This window comes from Poecile atricapillus, chromosome 4, assembly GCF_030490865.1.
Source record: "Poecile atricapillus isolate bPoeAtr1 chromosome 4, bPoeAtr1.hap1, whole genome shotgun sequence".
Classification (NCBI taxonomy): domain Eukaryota; kingdom Metazoa; phylum Chordata; class Aves; order Passeriformes; family Paridae; genus Poecile; species Poecile atricapillus.
The window spans coordinates 31,477,615-31,496,834 of NC_081252.1; the positions used below are offsets into that span (position 1 = coordinate 31,477,615).

The 19,220-nt window shown below is 41.0% G+C and overlaps 1 protein-coding gene across 1 annotated transcript in view; it reads left to right on the forward strand.

The window, feature by feature from the left end:
- Positions 1 to 2,320: 2,320 nt before the first annotated feature.
- LOC131578974 (transmembrane protease serine 11E-like) overlaps positions 2,321 to 19,220 on the forward strand; it is a 39,796-nt gene continuing 22,896 nt past the window's right edge. Inside the window, exons 1-4 of the mRNA XM_058838327.1 lie at positions 2,321 to 2,406; positions 2,491 to 2,684; positions 11,220 to 11,341; positions 12,036 to 12,154. Coding sequence (XP_058694310.1) covers positions 2,521 to 2,684; positions 11,220 to 11,341; positions 12,036 to 12,154 — 405 coding nt within the window. The 5' untranslated portion in view covers positions 2,321 to 2,406; positions 2,491 to 2,520. The remainder of the gene's footprint in view (positions 2,407 to 2,490; positions 2,685 to 11,219; positions 11,342 to 12,035; positions 12,155 to 19,220) is intronic.

A 19,220-nucleotide genomic window follows, 5' to 3' on the forward strand; every position in this document is an offset into this window, starting at 1 on the left:
AAAGGTGTATTTTGTCTCTAGAGCCTGTGAGCCTGTGTAAGTATGCAAACACAATCCCTGGTAGTCTGTTATTACCGTTCTTAGGCAAGCAGTCTGTCTGACCGGCTGGGCTGACTTTGCAGGGTTAAACAGAGAATGGTTATCACATCTTTTTACACTTTCATTCACAAAATCCTGTGTACCCACATTCTTGGATTTCCACCCCACACTTTGATAGCTAGTTTCCGTACTGCTTCCCTAGTATTAACCAAAAAAGGTTACTAATTGCCTAGCTTACTGAATGACACCCTAATACCAAACACTTTGCAACTTGATAATTTATTGTGAGGAAAATTATTTGTTAATTACTGTCTTTTCTTGGTCTGTCTGTACCATTGTTCCTGGGACACAGGTGTGTGTAAATTGGTTTTGCATCATCTGAAAGAAGAGTATTTCCTTATTTCACACTGTTTTGCAGGACAGTTAATTTTAATGTCTAATTAATTTGCAAACAAAGGCAACCTACTTAGAGTTTTATTAGGCAGGTTGCAAAATATTCTTGGTTGTAGGAAAATGAAATAATTTTTCAGGAATATCTTTGTTATTCATACTCTGGGGTAACAACAAGAGCAGTCTATCCTAGTGTGATCTGAAAGTTACCAGATGTTCATTCATCTGTTGTCCAATTCCTTTTCTCTGGCACTTCTTCCTGAGAACCTTTGCAATTTTAATGCATGTCTTTCATTCTTGTTTCAGGGCTCAAGATTTCGGGTAAATGATGTCTCAAAATCTAGCTGTTTGCTAAAACCTACTTCTCCTGTAATACATTTTTTACTTCATCCAGGTGGTCAGAGTTTGCCACTGAACTTCTGCACACATCAGGGAGAATTCTCCACATCTCACAGGGTCAGCACTTCAAGGGCCACCTTTTCCCAGCATAAAAAAACCCCACCAACCTGAAAAAAAAAACCAAACAAAAAACCAAACCAAACAAAAAAAAAAAACCCAAACCAACCCCCCCCCCAAAAACCCACAAACAAACAAACAAACAAACAAACAACCCAAAAAACCTCCCCCCCCCCAAAAAAAAGGAGGAAAAAACCTCACCAAGGAATTCTAAGGTGTTTTCTTGACTCCTGCATTGAACTGGTTTGTAATCAACCTCCATCGCTCCACCAAGCGCTTGAGTTCCTGTGGGGATGTGTGTGTTTCTGGGTGGAGCAGGGAATCCTTTGTGCACAATCTTTTTTTGCGTTTTACTAATTTTGAAAAAAGAAAATAACAGGGTGGGTGGTGGGGAATGGAAGGTACAGCCCAGGGAGGATATTAGTGCTTGCACAGGTACCTGTGCACTCAGTCAGTAAATCCTCAGCTAAGGCAGGCAACTGTGACAATGCCCTTTCCACAGGGAGCTCGGAGAAGCCAAAAAGCCCCAACTGATTTGACCAAAGCAAATGAAGAAATCATTGTTACAGAAACAGCAGATGCTGTTCAGCAGTGATCAGCTTGTCCCACTGTCCTCAACACGGTGTGCCCAGATGCTCCTACAATTGCACTGAAATGCCTGTGAGTGGATAACTTTGGGGAAAAATGGAAAACGACTTGGTATGTTTAGGTAAAATTTTCCTCAGATTTTCCTCTTGTCTTTTTTTTCTTCCCCTCCCTTTATTCTGAGGCTGTTTCTGGAAGATAATGAATGTTTCAACAAAAATGACTGTAATCTTGAGACTTCATGGGAAAACTAAATGCTTCAAGCTTTTTGGCACAAATTCTAGTGCATCAAACAGCAGAAAACAGATTTGCTTTCTTGTAATTTTACTTTTTGGTTTGTGATTTTTGCTTTTTCGATGTAAATGCACATTTTCTCACTAGTGAATCTCCATTTTCCCCCTTTCCAGTTGGCTCTGAAGAATCACGTTTGTGCTGGGAGAAGGGAATTCCAAGGAGATTGGTGGCCCTTTTCACAGAGTAAGCATTTTCCACAGGCGGGGTTATGCCAACCATTAAATGACTAACATATAATTAGGAGGCTGGATACTTATAGTTGTCTTGTCCCTGATGCCAAGGGAGTCCAGGACAGCTGTGGATGAGTGAGCACCGAGGTAGATCAGGCTTGGCTGACCAAGCCATTTATGTCCCTATTTATTTTTGTGTTGGCTTTCTCAGAAGACAAGTGACTGAGCGTTGTGGACAGTGTGGTGCCTCTCTGCTGTGGGGTTTACAACGAGCATGTGGTAGAAGGTGCAGCCACTCAGGACACGGCCTGCTCTAGGGATAAAAGCTGGACAGAAAGGGAGTGCTGGAAAAGGGAAATCTCACGCACTTCCTGTTTCTCTGTAGTGAAGAACAAGTCTTCTTGCTTGGGCCGGTTTATCTGCTCACTCCATCTCTGCCTGGGGAGCTCTTTGATGCGGAGCTGATCGGAAGGTTACAGTCTCCTTATCAACTCCATGCTTACCTCTGTTTGTTTTTATTCTGAAGTTCGTTCCCTCATTTTGCAATAACCCACAGGGTGCTGGGTGTTGCGCCAGCCGTGCCTCAATGAAGGATCTTCATTCAACACCTTTCCCTTCCCGTCACACCAGTCAATGTGACTCCTGCGTTTTCCAGCACCATTCTCTGCGCAGTCCAGACTTTAGTCAAGCCTTCGTTGGCGGGCAGAAAGGCTACCAGGACTACCGGGACCTACCATGGGATCTTCAAAAGTAGGTGGCATGTTTTAATCTGGGAAGTTTAATTTGGAGGTGTAATGGTGGTAAAGGGTACTGTCTGCGGGAAAGCTTTAGGGCTTCAAGGTCATAGATCCAGAGGAGAAATCTGATTTAGCTTTGGTGCTCAATGCTCTACCTATGCCTCTTTCGTCCTTTTAGACCTGGGGTACATCATGGATCTGTTTGAAATGTGCAGCCTGAAAAGGGATGATAAACGGAGGGAAAGCTGAACAAGAAATTGCAGGATGAAAGGGTGGTCTTGGAGGTTGTGGTCTGGATGAAAAGAGTAACGTGGCTGGAACGAGAAATGCAGAAGGAAATCCTTCTCTAGCACGGCCAGGAGCACAATGATTTGCTGTCTGTTTAGAAAGATGATGTCAGGTTGACACTTATCTTTTCTTCCCTCTGATCATCTTATTCTGCCTGCAATAAGCTTTTATTGCAGCAGTGCAGAAACCAAGAAGCTCTTTTGTGTCAAAACCAAGTCAAGTGATTTTTGAAAAAAATGTGGGATTTGGTCAGGTATAGTTGCAATATTATTTCCCCCAAATCCTGAAAAATATCCTGGTTAAATAGGTGATGTCAGCACGACTACATAAAGGGGAACACTATTGGTGTTCACCATTCTGGTTTTAACCCTTGTGTTTTAATGAAGAAGCCATGATTTCTAGGGAGTAGTGAGTAGGTGGCTTGTATCAGAAAGTATTTCATGCAGTCAGAGATGCTGGATATCCTTAGTTTTGTTTTATCATAACAGTATTTCGGACAGCACTGGAATGTTCAGAATATTTTTACAAAAATAAGTCTTCCAGCTGTAACACTCTACTATTGTCTCTTGGGTCAGAACAGAGATTGGGTTCTAGATGTACAGGAAGCCTCTTGGAATTTGTAATTTCTGTTTAACTCACTGGATTCTGGGTTAATGGGGCAATAGGGGGATGCTCAGACTTCCGTGGCGTTGTTTTTTCATTATTATAATGTTCTCAGCATTTGATGAAGCTTAAAAGTATGACCTCAGGAACAAAATTCAAAAGAAATGGAATTATTTTTTTACGTCCTAATGATTTGGCTGGATGCTTTAATTTTTGTGTGTGACTGTTAAAGATTACAACATTAATCTTCTCTCTGTGTTGCTTTGGGCAAATGGCTGTGGATGATTGCAAGGTACTACTTGTTTTTTCCACCCTCAGTATTTTTAAAAGTTGTGTTTTTAAAATAATTTCAGGGCATGCTGAAATAGAAACATTGTTTCTGGATGGACAAAACTTATTCTTTGTTCCCACTGAAGGTTGCTCTCATTTTGTGGAAACAATATCATTTTAGTCAATAGTCCTGACTTTGGAGAGGATGAAGTTCATTGTTGTGTTCTTTGCTGATTAGTAGTACCCTGCTCAATACCCAAAGATTTGCTGCCCCATTTAATATCTGTAACTTAAAAAAATATACTTACTACTTAAAGTGTCAGGTAAAGAAGAAATCCCCATCAGTTTTGTTTATCAGTTTATGTTTGTTACATAAACAGGGAAAACTAAAAGAGAGTTCTCTGCCTAACAGAACTGAAAAACCTTTTTTTTTCTAGTCAGATGTAAATCTACTTGCCATGTCCTTGTGATATCAACAGTGGCGTAAATAATTTAAATGACACTCTGCTAGAGGGTAGTTAAATAACCTCTGAGTACAGTTTGGTTGTTTCCTACTTAGGAAAGGATTTAATTGTTTAAATGGTTGTTGAAATTATTATAAAATCTAACGTACATTAGGGGAAATCTGTGTTGGATAGTTAAATATTTGCATGTCTGGGAAGGGATGGAAACTGCCTAGTCTTAATCAAAGCCCCTGTGTAGCCTGTTAGGTGTCCAGAGCTCTTGGCTGGGCCGGGATGTGGATCAGTGTGGAGCTGTAAGCTTTGCTGTTTGAGCTCATCCTCCTCTGCCTTAGTCCCTTCTAAGACTAGAGTTTCACAATTTGCTTTATCCAGTTCCAAGATGTCCCTTTTCAAAGCATTTCAAGCTAAGTTGGAACGTGTGCTCTGCAAAATCCTCCAGGAAGCAAACCTGCTGAGGAAAAGTGGGTGGAGTAGACAGCCTTGCTGGTCTTGTCCCGCTGTTGTGCTGCGTCCTGCACTCTGGGAAGCAGGTGCAGTGTCCTCTCTGCAGCTTCCTTGTGGAGCTCTCGTGCCCTGGCAGGGTGAGGTACAGAGTAGCTGGTGTTGTATGTGGCAGTCTAAAAGTGAATATGCAGGTGGAAATGCAGGGCCGCTTGCACCAATTTGTCATGCAGTAGGTGGGCAAAATGAATGCAAATTACAGACTGCTGAGGTGTAGCAGGAAATAGATACCAGCCCTGGTGCAAGGACACTCATGTGCCACTGGCATTAGTGGGAGTTTACCTTGATTATTGCAGGAGGCAGATGTGGTTCCTGCATGGTGCCAAAGAGAAACCTATTCTGCTCAGTTTGTCCCAGAGCAGATCCTGAATTCAGGAAACCCTAGTGAAATGCCTTCTGGTACACACCACACCTGATTTTTCCTCATATGAAATTGGAACCATTGATGTTTCCTTGCTGATTTCTCTCAGCTTCTGGCCATTTTAGACAGGAAAACTAGAATGAGACAAGACCTCCTCCTGAGCCTTAAAATCTTGTCATCTTCATTCCTTGAGCAAGCCCCAGTGTAATCCCAGCAGCTTTTCTGGCCTCTGCTGTTCATTTTAGAGGGTCTTTCAGAAGTGTTTCCCTTTATTGGCTTTTTCCCATGCAGTTTTATGATTGGGAATTTTGGGTCAGCATAAGCTTTGCAAATCAAGGCATTCTGCTTCCACCACATGCTCCTTCCATGTTTGTGTTTTTTATTACATACGGACCCTCCTTTTGGATGAAGCCAAGCTAACACAAAGCTTGGGATTGCTTAATTTGACATGATTCTGATATCAGACAATCTGAAAGCTTCATGTAGTCTGTGGACAGATGTGATGATAACAGGGGGACAGATTTTATACAGAATTGAACACAGGAAATCATCCAATTTCTTTGCCACTGGAGAGTTGCCTGGGGTTTCAGTATCAGCTGAAGCACATGCCTAGGGAGCTTTCACTAATTTCAGCAGCATTTTTCCCATGAAGAAATTTGTCCATCTATGTTCAGTGAAAATACATTGCTAGATTACATTTCACTCTTTATCGACCCAGCCTAGCAACTGTTTATTATATATTGTGGTTTAACCTCTGTGTTAAACCTCTGCTAAGTGCCATGCAGCCACTCACACCACACACGCACTGCCTGTCATCCGAGTGGGATGGGGAGGATATTTAGGGAAAAAAAGGTAAAAACCAATAGGCTGAGATAAGAGCAGTCTAATATTTGAAATAATAATAATAATAATAATAATAATAATAATAATAATAATAATAATAATAATAATAATAATAATAATAATAATAAAAAAGAGGCAGCAAAAAAAATCCCAAGAAAGACAGCTGATGTACAATACAATTGCTCACCCACTGACCAATGCCCAGGCCATGCTACAGAAGGAAATGGCCCCTTCTAGCCAACTTTCCCCCCATTTATATACTGAGCATGATGCTCTGTGGTATGGGATATCCCCATGGCCAGTTCAGACCAGCTGTCCTGACCATGCTCCATCTCACCTCCTTTTGCATCTACTCACTGCCAGAATGTGGGAAACTGGTAAGCCCTTGACTGATAGTGAGCACTACTGAGCAACGGCTAAATAATCACTGTGTTACCCACATTATTCTCACACTAAGCCTAAAACACAGCTCAGTATCAGCTGCTAAGGAGAAAATTAGCTGTATCCCAGTCAAAACCAGGACATAAAATATAAAGCACAGAAATATAAATTATTATCCAGAAATAAAAGCTTTTAAACTACAGAAGAAGGTGGATGCTTTGGGTCTGATTCTGAGTTGACATAAGCTCTCACAGGTGCACACCAGCAGAAGAGCTGTGTCAGACTTGCAGAACTCCTTGGGAGTGATGGTAAGTATAGTTTTCATGTACCAGTAAAGAGATTTATTTCAGTAAACAAATTGAAGCACTGTCCTATTATTTGTGTATATGTTATGCTACATTACATTGTAAAGTAATATTACAAGTACTGCTATAGCGATTTTAATTTTTTTTCCTCAAAGCACTTTAAATGATAGGTACTATATGTATCATAAAACAGTGGAGAAATTTTGTCAATCTAAGCATGCCTTTCTTATAGGAAGGACAGAAAGCAAAGGACATGTAATAACCCACAAGAGATCATCTCTAGGTGACTGTTATGGGTTTGGCTTTTCATCAGCCTGTCCTGTCAGCACCTTTCTTGAGCAGCCACTGCCAGTGGGTGCGTGCCAAAGCAGAGCCTGTGCTCCCTTTCCTGGTGCAGGCTGACTTAGCTGGACACGAAGCTCACTGCAGGTAGTGGAGGTCTTCCACTGCTGTCAAGTGTGCTTCCAGCCCTGGTGGGGAAAACCAGAAAGCAGATGGTTGGACTCACAGATGGTAGTTTCAATTCTGCTTCTTTGCAAGAAGTGAATCTAAATTTCAGTAGGTAAAAGACATTGATTTCTTCTATAAACTAAGAGTTTCAGGCTGCAGTGAGGCAAGTGCATTTATGATTTATTTAAGGCAATGTTTATAATTTGTTCATTAAACACCCTTAAAAACCCAAGTTAGGACATTAGGCAATAGTTTTAATTTTCCTTTGAAACTAACATTTTTCTTTTGATGTTCTTCTGTTACTAAAACTCAGACATAATTAACTGTGCCCTTCTTATGCCTTCTAAAATGCATAACGGGAGGGATCCCTCTGGCTCTGTAGTCATTAGTGTGAGCTCCTTGTTGAGGAAAAGGTTCCTGAAAGGCTTCTTTGTGTATGATGTGAAGGAACCCAAGTATGGAATGCAGGGCTCCAAATCACATACCAGTGTTCAGGAAAGGTCTCAGTGGGTATTTCTGGGAAAATGTCAGCTGAATGTCAGTGGAATAAGCTGAGACAATGTTGGAAATTACTGGGAAAGCAAGAGAGGACAAAGAAGTAAAATCATTATGTCAGTGTAAACAATTCTATGTCAGTTTTTGTTGTTTTTCTTTGCCAGCAAGTATTTGACTCCTCATCCTCATTGGAAAAATCTTAATCTGAGACTTGGCAGCCTTCTGTCAAGAGATGAAATCCAGTCCTTGTTTGCAGTGTGTTTAAGATTACAGCACAGGCATGGTTTCCTGGGAAAGAGAAGAGTTTCTGGGGAAGAGGGAAAGGCCACTTAAGCTGCAAGCAGAAGGGACTTTGTCAGAAAGCCGTCTGAGGTTGACAGGAGCTTTCATCTTTAGGTATTTGGATTAGGCATAAAATTTCCACTTCTACTCTGGAGGACTTCAGTGGCCTTCCCAGCTGGAGTGTTTTTAATCTTAGCAGGCATTTCTAGGCTTTGGTCCCTGTTGCCTCCCTTTGAGCACATAGCTGCCATGGAGTAAACAAAGACTGCTTGACTCTTGGTCTGAGAAAAATAAATTCACAGCACTAAACTTTTATCAGCTCTCTCCGGAGTGTTCAAGCCCTGTCAGGTCATCCCATGGATCTCAGTTGTTTCATTTCTGGCACAGTTATTTCTCTTGTGTGTACTGAATCCCTGTAAGTACTGTTCAAGTTTACACAGCGGGACACGTCAGATAAAATAATTAATTTTTGACGAATGAACCTTAGAAGGTACAGCAAAGCAGTAATAAAATTCAAAGTTAATGGGAATAAAAAAATATCAGTTCAGTGATCTTTGTGGGTTTGTCTCACAGATATCTTTGAAAACCAGGATTAGAAATCCTCTTAGTCTACAGCATCTCTATTCAATATGTTTATCCAGATGGTACAGCCTAACCAAAGATATTTTGCTCAAAAATACCTGCTGTTTTTAAAACCAATTTTCATTTTTAAAATTAATTAGGAGTGGAGGATAAAATTTAAGAGCTTTTTGTTGTTTATATATAAAGGAAGGGGAAACTTCAGGATGAATCAAGAAAAAAGACACATCCAAGTCCCAAACAGCACCTCCTACCCCTCTCAAGTGACTTTCTAAGATGAATTTGTCAAAAAGCTTCTTGTTTGAGGAAATTCAGTTTAGAAGCTGGTGCTGAGACCCCTCTGCACCTCTTTGAAATGATGTTCTCAAACAGGTTTCATGAATTAGGTGAAAGTCGTGTCTGTGAGTAAAATTACAAGTGCAAGTAACTGTTGTGGACTTGGACTTCTGTTTGTCAAAGATAACATGGAACTTGAAATAGAAGAAATAAAGAATAAGAGTTTCAAAATGTTTTACACTAAATACAAGAGAATGCTGAAAAGGTTTCAAATTTATAGTGCCCTATTTAACTGTGCCCCAGCCATGTTACTTCTGTTCTCAAACTGCTGTTTCACTGATATGATAGGCAGTAATTTCTTCAGGCTCACCTATTGTGGTGCAGAGCTGGCATTCAGCCTTTCAAATGGGCTTCTCCAACCCAGTATTTTGGTTTGAGGTTATGCCAGGATCATTATAGCTGAAAGACCTTCTGAGGCTTTTCCTTCTATGCAGCCTAATCAAGACAACTGCTTCTTAAATGAGAATATCTACAAGAATACAAGAGTAGGTTGTCTTAAGTTAAATGCATTTTTGTGTTTGTTTTATTGGCTTTTCTTGTAACTCAGTCTCATTTCAAACATAATAGACTCATTTGCAAAGTATATAAGCCATGCAAAACACTACTACCTGAGGTGAGGGAAAAAAACCCCATCAAACCATAAAACAACAAAAGCACATTGAATTCACCACTGACTTTATGATTTCACAATTTATGATAAAAGCTACAACTTAGAAATATTTTTGTTAGTGAGGTAGAGTCCTGACTATTTGTACTTCCATATTTTTCATTTCTCCAGTTGAAGTTTTAAGGCAATTTTCATTTCAGAAATAATTTTGGAGGTGCTCATCTCTGAACTGTTAACAGGACTATTTAATTTCAGTCTTTGTGTTTTGGGGGTCTTTTTGGTTGTTTGGTTAGTTGTTTTTTGTTTGTTTGGCATTTTGGGGGTGTTTTTTTGCTATGGAGTCACAAATGTGTTTTGACGCAAACTTGATGAGAGGTTAATGGCTGTTGTACAGGATAGCAGGAGGGAAGGAAACACTAACTAGGACATGCAGAACGAGTCAGAACAGATCCAAGGGACAAATTATTACTCCCATTTTCATTCAATCACATATCATGATATTTGGCTTGAGTCAGTTGTTTTCCAAGCTGAAGTGATAAGATTGCAATTGTAAGGCATTGCAAAGGAATTAGAATGAAATATCAGAATCTGCTTTTATATTTATGAGACATGAACGTTGCTTGCTGTCCCTTTCCTGCACACAGCTGCAGGGGTCACTTGCAATTATTTCAACTTACTTGAATATATTTAAACTTCTGGCTGATGAGTTGTGTGTTCTGGGAATGAGCTGTGTGTACTTTGTACGTGGGAGCTCACTGAGGTGCCTCACACTCTTGGGAGAGGATCCCTGCAGCCTGCTTTTCTGAGGTAGGCTGTACCTTTACCTGCAGGTGTGCATGTCTGCATGAGTGAGGGATCTGAAATAGAATGAAGGACTCTACTAAAAATAGTGGCTTCTTGTTCTGTGCTTTGCAATGGCTGATAATGTAATAGAAAAATGGCTTTAAGGGTCTTAAGGAGTCTTTGAGTTTATAGACAAAGACAGAATTAGCTGTAACCAACATTTTTTCAGGAAGTTTTTTTTATAATACTGACTGTCCATTGGTTTTCCATTAGTTAATTTGGATTAGTACCCATGTAATTCAGAGCACAGCAGAGAGAAGCATCTGGTGAGGTTCCTACTCACATGTCCTTGCCCTTCCCTGCCATTCTGTCACTTCAGCAAATACTGCTTAAAGCAGTACTTGCCTTTGTGTTTAGATTCAGTCTGAATATGACAGGAAACACAGGCTGTCCCTCTGAAATCTTTCTCTTTTTTATTCAGCTCTGTTTTGAAGGCTGAAATGGACTGAGAAGCTGGAATAATGTATAGATACATACTGTACAAATCACAGGGTGGTTTTTACCAATTTTACTGCACAAAGCAGTTTTGGGAGCAAAGGTGCCAATGTGTCTGATAAATTATTTGCTTAACCAATTGAAAGCTGTGTACATTGATGTGTGAAAGTTTACCTAGCTGAAAAATAAGTTTTAGTCTTTCAAATTTCTAGTCAGGAGTCACGTAAGAATCTTAGTGAGATTCCTATTTGATTTGGCCCTAATAATACCTAAAACCCTCAAAACTGTCTGCATTCTTCTAGCACATCCCAACACCTATTTCAAAATAGTCTTGTGTCATGGTTTCATTTTCAAGGCTGTTGGGTGAGAAGTCAATTAATATTCCTGGGAATAATCAATTAATGTTGAGGGAGAAAATTTTAGCTTATTTTTTCTGGGGGGAGATGGGGGCCTTAAATAGAAGAGGATCTCTTAATAATCTCTCTTTGTTCTTATTTTTCCCCAGAATTCATCAGTCAGCCATCAAAATAAGACATCTTGAGCCCTGGAAAATTGCTGTAATCATTATTGGAACAGCAGTGGCAGCAGCTATCACCATTGGTCTCCTAGTTTATTTTCTGGCATATGGTAAGTTTTGCATAATGTATCACTATTCCTGTGCTTAGTGAATTTCCTCTGTGCCTGTTGTGCCAGATGAAGCTGGGAGTTTTTACCAGTCTGTCTAAAGCTTATTTGGGGAAAAAAACCCACTGCCTTTTCTAGACCTCTATTTCCTTCCTCATTTAGCACCTCTGTAAATCTCCTAGGAACATTTCCTACTGTGCAGGGTGATTTAGGGCTGTGGTTTCTGTTGGTTTTCATTTGCTTTCACTCGTTTCACATTTTTCTCATGACCTACTTCTGGGATGATGTCTGGTCTCCCTTACATGAGTGGCAAACAGAGCCTTCTGCATATCTCCCTGGGGTGTTTCCATGTTCCCTTTCCCTGATCACTAGCAGCTTCCTGCCAGGGCTTGGTGTTGAGTGGACAGGCCAGGAAGGGAGGTAACTAAGAAGCAAGGTGCAGCTTGTGATTCTGTGAGAGCCCCAAGTGCTGTTGGTTGGCCAGAAATGTAACTGCTGGGAAAATCCTGGACTGGATCACCTAAATGAATCGAGTGCTTGCTCCTAGCTTTTGGAAGCTGTATTTGAATGGGTTGGATACAGGTGAAGGCTCATCCACTCCCTAGATGTCAGGATATCTGTCAGTGCCGGGTGTTTCTCTAAAGTTCATTCATCTTGGTACTTTGAGTATTGCCTGTTCCTCTTCTTTCCCTTACAGATCAGAAGCTGTTCTATTACAGTGCCAATGTCAAAATCAACAACATCCGGTACAATAATGAATTTTCCAGACAGTCCTCAGGAAGGTTTAGAGACCTGAGCGAGAGGGTTGAAAGACTGGTAAGTTTGGATCATTGTGCCTTTCCATTAAGGACTGTGTGATAATACAAGAGTCATTAATGTGAACAGCACACTCAGAGACCACAGGGTCTGGTGTACCCTCAGTCCCCAGGAGGGCAGACCTGGGAAATGGATAGCAGGAGAGGCACGATCATAGATCGCACACCAGGCGCTTGCCACTCGGCACCTTCTAGCCTGTCTCTTCTCTTCAGTGGTGAAGTAGACATTTAAAATAACCTCAGCTTCCTCCTATATCACTGATCATAGAATCACAGAATACTCTCAGCTGAAAGGGTCTCATAATGATCGTCAGCTCCAGCCCTTAAGTGAAATGCCCATACAGTGATTGAACCCACAACCTTGGTGTTTTTAGCAGCAGGCTCTAATAAGCTGAGCTAATCTCTTCATTTGTGTGTGGTCTCTTTCCATGCCCTGAGTCTGGCTTGTGATTTATGTCCCATTATCTCTAAGGAAAGCATTCTTTTACACCCTCTGCTCTACAGGGTGGGGAACTCTGCCTGTTGGGCTGTTACTTTGTGTTGAGAAAACAACACACAAGCCCTTTTCCTGCACCTTTGGTATGTTTTATTGGGAAACCCTCCTACAAATAGCAGAGGTTGCTGAGTGGATCTCAGTCATACAGTAGCTATGGAAATAAATAGACACATTGTAATTTCCTTTCTTGTTTTCTCTTTGAGACACTACCCCAGAGATGCTAATTACAGAGTTCACCTCTATACAACAATAAGCATGTGATTGTGCTTGTATCTTTTTGTGTTTCATTCATCAGAATCCGATGCATATCTCTTACCTCCTGTTTGGCAACCATGCATAGATACCCAGTTAACAGGACAATGCTTTGCTGCCCACTATCATTTAATTTAGGGCAATGGCACTTGTCCACAATAAAAGCTGTTGTGGACATTGCTCTGGAGAAGGAGGGTGCTGTGTAGGACTTGGCAACACTAGCATCTCTTCACAGCTCCACTGCTAAAGGTTTCAGTGATCTTAGTCAAGTTGTCCTCTTCTCTGAATGTGTCTGTTCTCTTTCTGCCCTCTTTGTCTACTGGGACCCATACCAGATTTCCCAGGATGTGCTTCTGATGCATATCTGTATGTATAGTCTTACATGAGCTGTGTTTGCTTAGGTGCTACCACTTTACATCTATTGCCTAATAATTGCAGACTTTTCACCTTGTGATATAGGACCTTGGAGAGGGAATGTTCTCCTAGACCAAGACACTGTGTATTGCTGAGGGGGAAGGAAGGCAAGGACTGAGAAGCAGTCTGAGGAATAACACTCACTGAGTTGTATCCTTTCCTCCCATTCAATTCCTTCCTTTTTTTTTTTTAATTTTTTTTTTTTATTTTTAAAGTGTACCTCTTTTGGCAAAAAAACCCCACTTATTTTAGCTGAGGAGTTCTTTCAGACAGTGTCCAATGCAGTCAGATTTCCTCTGAAGGTGGCTATCAATTTAGATGCTTGAATGGAAGCCAATGCTTTAGAAACCCCATCTCCTCTCTGGGTGTTGAGCAGTTCTGACAGTAGTGACAGTAAATACCAGTGCAGGTTGAGCAGTGAGAACTATTATATCAGGGCATGTTAATTGTACCTGATAAGTAACACCATAACAAACATACACAGAACTATGTTGTCTTTCCATCATTCCTGTAACTTTTCTTAAGAGCTGTCCTTAATTCAGCCAGTAAATTCTATCTTCCTCTCTCAAATTTAATGAATTCTTTGCTTATATAAATGGGCCCTGCCAGAAGTTTGGGTTTTTGTGGTTTTAGTTCCAGGTGTTCTATTTAACAAGGATGTATGAGATTGAGAATTGTCTGTAACCTTCTTGAAAGCAGCTCCATACAGTAATGAAAGTGTGTTCCTTGTCAGTCTGATTTTATAACAGCAAAACTCATCTTGTGGTGATAAAAATCAAAGCAATCTTTCCAGACACACGTATCCTCCTGAAATCTTGACAGACAGCTGTCTCAGAACATTTGCATTTTTATTCTCAGCATCTTCACAGCAACTCTGTGATTTAGGAGGAGAGAGTTGAGTTCTTTATCACATTTTCTAATTTGTCTGGATTTACCAAAACCCTTTGCAGTCTTTCCCTGGCTGGTGTCAGGATTTGGATGTCCAAGCCTTCCCATTGTCACAGTAGTAACGATACCTTAAACTCATGTTGTGAAACAGTGAGTCAAGGCAGATAAATGCAATGTCTTTCTCAACACTTGCTGCAAAGTGAACAGAAGTGAATCATCTCTGATAATCAGAAGCATTCAAATTACCTGAGTTAATGCAACTCCCTGCCAAGTGTTCCCTTCTCTGACTCTTTCCTGATGAAGCCCTCCTTCATTTGCCCCCAGAAAGGCCCAGAAAGGAATTCTTTTCAGAGCTGATGTTTCACCAGGAAAAATATTTTTGCTTCCGTATGGAAGTCATATCGTGACTTCCTTGGGACCTGCAGCAAATGTCCAATGTTTGCTTTGGTTTCCAAATTTGAATAGTAACACCCATTGTGTGAACAACATTCCTGACTCTTATCTCATTGAAGGTGGGAGGGAATGCAGCCAGATCATGCCAGAGAGCTGATGAAGCTGGTGCACCAGTCAACATCTCAGGGCTGACTGGAAAGTCTGGAAAATGTCTTTTCGGGTGGAGCTGGGGGGACTGAGGAACAGATGATGAAAGGTCTTTGCTCCTTGACTGGCTTCCTGTGAGTGTCTGTGAGTGTTCTCTTTGTGTTCTCTTGAAAAATCAGACTTGACTGAATGCCACTAGGGAAAGAGAGATTCCAGCTCACCAGAGCCTCCTCGTTTTTCTAGTTGGACTAGTCCCTCTTCCCTGGCTAAGCTAAAATGCTCTGTGCCAGACTGTCCCCTCTTACACTGGATAAAAAGAGCATAGACACAGCCTTATGGCTTCTTCTCCAAGGAGTCTTTATTTTATAGTGGGTTCACTTATTCTGTGACTCATCTGTGTCTTTTTTTCTGTTTTTCTCCAACTCTGTCACCAGACTTGGATTTCTTTTTCTTCTCCCAAAAAATGTATTAACTTTTTTTGATTTTTCAAGAATGCCTTGGAGACGCTAATTACCCTCTTGCTAGCAGAATCCTGGGGGAGATTTCCAAGGCCCTACTTTAAGTTTTGCTTCTTCAGTCTCTCTGGCATGCCAGAGAGTAGAGGGAGCTGTGAGAATCAGATAGACCTGGGTGACTGGGATAATCCCAGTTGCCTACTCTGGGCAGCTGTGGTAACTGCCCTGTGTGTAGGAAGAAGGGTGGAGGGGTGGTGGGTCTTGTGTAGAAAGTCATTTTTGACCCCAAGGGAAGGGGAAGTGCAGTCAGGAGAGCTTGAAATTAGTATCTCAATCTCAGTGGAAGTTGTCTCAGCTGAAGACTCTAGGCAAGTCTCTAGCTGTGAGAAACAGGTGGATCTCAAGCAGCCACAGCAGGTGACCCCTTCAATACACGGTTGGTTGTTCAATAGAAGCAGACATCAGCCTTTACTCTGCCCATCAGGGGTTTGTAAATGTACCTGCTGGCTCTATTTTGCCACTATGAAAAATTTCTGGTACTTCTTCCTAGAAGTGGTGGGCTTTCCCCTCTCTGAGGAGAGCCCATGCAACCCTTCTCCTTTCTCAGGCACCTTGTTATCTCCCTGTCTCCTTCTCTGGCCAGAGCTGTTCCCAGCCCTGCTGTGTGGCTGCTTCTCCCTGTCTGAGTGTGGGTGTCTCTGTGGAATCTTGTGCTGGACACTGTACTCTTCCCAGCTCCTGGGGCTTTTTCCTGTCATTCCCTACTCCACCCTGCTCCCATGTGCTGGTAAGCCAAGCTGTGAGCTGGGTGGATGGATGTTCCTCAGGTAGGAGTGTAGCATGGCTCCCTCCTTGGCTGGTTGGGCGGCTGGGGGAGAGTTGAGGTGCTTGTTTTCCCTCCTGGAGTGCCTTGAGACATGGAATGGACTGACATGGGTTTCCCCTTTTGTCTCATAATCCAGAAGGCGCCTGGGCTACCCCCTTGTCCTTCCACCATCTGAAACCAGCACAGAGCTAACTGGCTGGATCAGAGGCCTCTGTCTGGGCAGAGAGGTTAGGGATTATATTAAAACAATACCTAGATGCTTCCCCTGAGAAACTACTGCCTATCCAAATATTTCTATTGAATTAACTGAATTTCATCAAGTATTTTTCACCTCAGAACTCAGCATTGTGTGTCAAGACATTTCTTTTAGAAACAGACATCTTGCTTCAGCTACTTCCAGTGGCAAGAGAAACTTCTATGTCCTTAAGTACAGGTGTTGGGGGAAAGTTTTTAATTAACACAGCTCTTGAAGCTTGTCCTGTCTGATCAAGCTGAATTAGAGTGGGTTTGATTTTATGTCTCTTCTGGGTATTGCAGAGGCACTTGAGATTCCACAGGAAAACACTGCACAACAGTTCTGATAATGGTGCCTGTTCTCAGTAGGATGAAGGGCTCACTGCTGAGTCCCTGTACTGGAACTGGTGAGGAAGGAGGCAGTTTTCTCCCTTGGCAGATGATAATTTTAGATGTTATTAAGACACATATCTCACTATGAATTGGGTGGGGAAGAAACAGAGGAGCAACTAGGTGTCATGCAGCTCCTTCCCACCCCCCAGCTCTGACACCTGACAACCCTGTTTGGTGGAAGGGCTAGCCTTCAACAGGATGCTTGTAACTGGAAGGCCCTCTGATTTATACCCAGGACTAAGCTGGCATCATCCCAATATTAGGAAGTATCTTATATCCTGTACATTGTGAACAGATTACTGTCACATCTGCAGGGCCAAAGGATCAGTCAGAGTTCTGATTAGGGTTTCCATCTGGGCTGAACTCCGAGGAAGCCTATCTGAAAACACCAAGAACAGCAGTGAGTGAGCAGATGAGGCTGCTGTTTTACGGCACTTGGGCTTTTAAGGTCACACGTGACTCAACTCTTCCTGGGGAGCAGAAGTGTGTGTATTTGGGAGAGAGAGGGTGATGAAATACAAATCTCTTCAGAGCACATAGCTGCAAAGCCAGGTGAAACTGTGTATGAGGTCACACCTTCAATGTGGGTGTTTAGATAAAGCTCAGAAGTCTGTGGCTTGCTCCATCAGTGCTTTATGATCCTTGGGTTGGGAGGTTAATTCAGTAGGAGCAGATCCCCAAGGCAGCAGGTTTTTGAAACACTCCTAAATAATATTTGTTTTGGGACACCAGACTCTGAGGATTATTTTAGAGATGATAAGTAAACATGCCCCGAGAAAAGGGAGTATGCTGAAGTTCAAGGGAGTCTAGCATGACTCTCATTTTTACAGCAAATGGAGAAGTGCAGGTATCTACAAGTATCATGTAGTTTCATTTGCTGTGTGTGCAAAACCCCCACTTATTTTTCCCTCTTAGCCCCTAAAAAAAAAGGAAAATTTCATATAAATTAGCCAAATCATAAATTATGATCTGCAGCAGCCAGATCTTTCCAAGGACTTTTCAGAGTCTTGCAGCACCCAGACCAAACTGTGTAAGAATATTCTGACTGTAATAAATTTCAGAAGAGATTTGGTAGTGTTTATGGATAAAGATCCCAGCATATAAAAGCTAAGTCTCTATTTAAACTCAAGCATTCCTAGTCTTTATATGTGATCCCTCAAGTAATTACATAGTACCAATATAAGGTGAAAAGAGCAGAAATTTTATTGAAAGATTTTCATGTTCATCACTAAAGGCAAATTATTTACAAATGCATCTATGGTACAAAAGCCAGAATAATTAAGCTTTCTAAATTTAGCTTTTTAGAGACTTTAAAAATAATAGTCTCCTTCTTTTTTTTTCTTTTCTTTTTTGTTCTGAAAAACAATATTGTAAAACCAGGAAAAAAACTTTTATCTATATAAAAAAAGTTATTTAAGGAACATTTTGAGAAGAAAAATACCAAAATAAATGTAGGGGATTTGACATCTTCCATTTTATAATCTTCATTTTAAGGGAAAGATTCTCACAGATAGGAAGCATTGCCCTTGGATTAGCGAGATACAATAGGGGTGCCCTCTATGGGTGGCTGAGGCTAGAAACAAAACAGAAAGGATTTTCCACAGTAATTCAGCCAAGAGGGAAACAGCAATGGATCAGTGGCCAAGATGACAGCCTGGCAACATGTTTATTTAGCTCTGGAATTAGAGGTTGACAGCACACTTGACTGTCAGTATGTATATATACAGGTGTGGCCCTAAAGAGATAGGTGAAATGCTGTTCTCTGAGAGAGGAAGTAACTCACTGAAAACACCTGCATCTCACTTGTGATGCTGTTTTTAGAAGTTCCTATTGAAACTAAAAGAAGAGAAAGACCACTGGCATAGGTATATACTGCATAGATTTAAAAAATGCCATGCTTTCTTGTTTTTTAATTTTGTTCCCAGTTTTTCCTGTTACCATGGGTCACATGGAAACAGGAAAAAGTAGCACAGGAAACTAAATAATGAGGAAAATAGGAAGCACTTTTAAGTGCTGGTGTGAGTGGATGCAGTGTAGCAGATGAAGCTCTGGCTTAGTGCTTTTCATCACCTTTAAGAGCTTGAACTTTCAGTGAACTCTACCTAAATTTCATGGATTTTCAGGATGAAATTGTTAGTTATCAAAAATGTGCTTAATATCCAACTTTTTTTCCCATGTAAATTCAGTGATCCTTCCACTTGATTGATTCTTTGACTTACTAATGCAATGCAATTTTCTCAAGTAATAGGCATGCAAGTTGATTTTTCTTCTTCATTTTTTTCCTTGGTTCATCAAAGCAGAAGTTGTGTTATGCACATAGAAATCCAGAAAAAATCATAAGACACCTCACTCCCAATAAACAAATTACTTTAATACTGAAACTGTGCATCAAAAAAAATTATAAAATGCGCACAAGGAGAATGGACGTGAACCTGAGGTGGGAAAAGGAATTCAAAATGAAGTAAAGCACAGCTATCGATAGTGTGTGTGATTAAGGGTAGAACCTTATCTTAATTATAGACTCACAATCCAGAATTACTGCATTGTTTGCAAGTAATTATGTCAATGA